The sequence below is a fragment of the Octopus bimaculoides genome, chromosome 15 (genome assembly GCF_001194135.2).
Source record: "Octopus bimaculoides isolate UCB-OBI-ISO-001 chromosome 15, ASM119413v2, whole genome shotgun sequence".
NCBI classification, from domain to species: domain Eukaryota; kingdom Metazoa; phylum Mollusca; class Cephalopoda; order Octopoda; family Octopodidae; genus Octopus; species Octopus bimaculoides.
In genome coordinates, this window is record NC_068995.1 from 2,688,228 (window position 1) to 2,690,465 (window position 2,238).

At 37.8% G+C, this 2,238-nt stretch overlaps 1 protein-coding gene across 2 annotated transcripts in view; it reads left to right on the forward strand.

Moving 5' to 3' along the window:
- LOC106879242 (protein Son) overlaps positions 1–2,238 on the forward strand; it is an 8,761-nt gene that overhangs the window by 2,724 nt on the left and 3,799 nt on the right. For both annotated transcript variants that reach the window (XM_014928731.2, XM_014928732.2), the window contains one exon: positions 1,540–1,662. In XM_014928731.2, the coding sequence (XP_014784217.1) occupies positions 1,540–1,662 (123 nt within the window). The remainder of the gene's footprint in view (positions 1–1,539; positions 1,663–2,238) is intronic.

Sequence of the window (2,238 nt, forward strand, 5' to 3'; positions counted from 1 at the left end):
ATATATATATATATTAGTATATATGTATATATAATTTTTTATAACTATTCTCTGCAATTTGATGCTAGTTTCTTTTTGTTCATAGATGGACTTTTCGATTCCAAATTGACATGTCCAGTTCTGTTTAATGGAAACTTGTAGCACTCATTGACCCTTTAACTCTATATATATATATACAAAATATGTTTGGTTGGTGTTATTATCAGCATCATTTCATGTCCACTTTCCCATACTTGCATGGAATTTATTGAGGCAGGCTTTCTATGGCCAGACATGTTTTTCACAGAAGACTGCATACAAACAACCTCGCTTGTATGACAGTGATACTTGTTTACAAACATCACACAAACACATCACATTCATGCACACGCATAAGACATGACTGGCATCTTTCAGTTTCCATCTACCAAATCCACTCACAAGGCACTTTGGTCAGCCTGGGACTATTGTAGAAGACACTTGCCCAAGGTGCCCGCAGTGGGATAGAACCCAGCACCTCGTGGTCGGGAAGTCATACATGTACCTCTGGTGTAGTTTATTCAAAACTCTGACAACAGAGTTGGCCGTGTTGGTGATCTTTTTGACCATGTTGTGTTTGCATAAATTGGTAGTCAAAGGGTTTGTGGGGTCACAACATGAACAGCCCTTTCTTTGGTCCCTTTCTTGGTCATTCACATCACTTGTTCAAAGTACTGGGGTGTGGGGGTGAGTGAAATGAATTCACTGTTTGACTACTACTACTACTACTCTATGCATCACCCCGAAAGTTAGAAAAGTTGACTTCCGTGGGATTTGAACTCATTGCACAGAGGGTCTAAATAAAAACCACCAAACATTCTAACTGACACTCTATCAACTCTGCTCGTTTAATGTCTTTGTTTCTGATGATGATGATGATGATGATGATGGTGGTGGTGGGGCCAGGGCCAGGGGAGGGTAATTTTTGTTTGTCTTTTATTCAACCTAGAAAAGGATTGTACCTGGAGCTTCTTTTAGGTCATCCTTGATTGGATAACGAAGCAATAGTTTGGGGGACAAGAAAAGGTTAGTGGGGTTAGGGGGTTTGTTTTGGGGACAGGTTTGTGGAATATAAACAGTAGGGAGGAAAGGGTTTAGTTCCAGAAGGGATGTAACTTTAGAGTGTTTAAAATTAGTTCAAGGAAATTAGATCTAGCAAGGATGTTGTTGGGTTTTTGGTCTTAATTTAGGCCTGATTTGATAGACCTGTTACCAAAGACATCCCATCTTTTATTCAGACTTAGCGTGTCTAGGACCCTAGAACTAAACTATGAAAAATATTTGTTTTGTTTAATCAAGATGAGTAAGGTGTGTTTTTTTAAAAAGATTTAGCTACTATATCTAACAGATCAAATTATAAGATAGAGGCTGCTCTTGTTAACTTGAGTTGTGGATTTCAAAATGGCCCAAAAAGCCAGCAGAGCTAACCACTGCAGTATCTGTCCTTAAAATAACCGTTGTGTGTATTTAATATGTTGTTGTTGTTGTTGAATTCATGTGAAACATTTGTTTGCTGTTTAGTTGAATCGGTGGGCTCAGTCAAAGCAGTTACCTGGTTTATTTACTGGAAGTACTGGAGCCAAAGTGATGACACTTGAGGAGTTAAATGGACCTGACAAAAAATTACAAGCTTGGGCGAAAAAGGTGAGAATTATTCCATTTTGGATTTCTGTTTCTACTTTGATAAAATGTTATTTTGTTACTTCATCTAGCTTTCGTCTTTACACTAATTTACTAATACTACATTTTATATGGATTCTCAGCTTCATTGTTACTCTTGCATTTATCTATTCCTATACGTGAAGGAGTGTGGCCTGGTGGTAAGGCTATTGCACTTGTGATCACTACATCGTGGATTCAATTCCTTTATTGGGTGGTGTGTTGTGTTTTTAAGCAAAACACTTCATTTCACTTCACGTTGCGCCAGCCCCCAATCCCTTTCAATCAAGGGGGGAATGTTGGCCTGCTTGTCTGGCCAGTAGGGTGGCATCATTCGATGGCTAAAACCATGTAAAAGCACATTGTGCCCAGCAATGTATAACATCTGTGTGTGTGTGTGTGTGTGTGTGTGTGTATATATATATATAATATTATTATTATTCTTTCTTACCTTAAATAAATTTATAAGGAGTTTATTATAGACCTTTGTGGACGGTTTTTTGCTATTTTGGTAACGGTTGCATGTTTTATCTTACCAATACATTTGGTAGATATCATTAT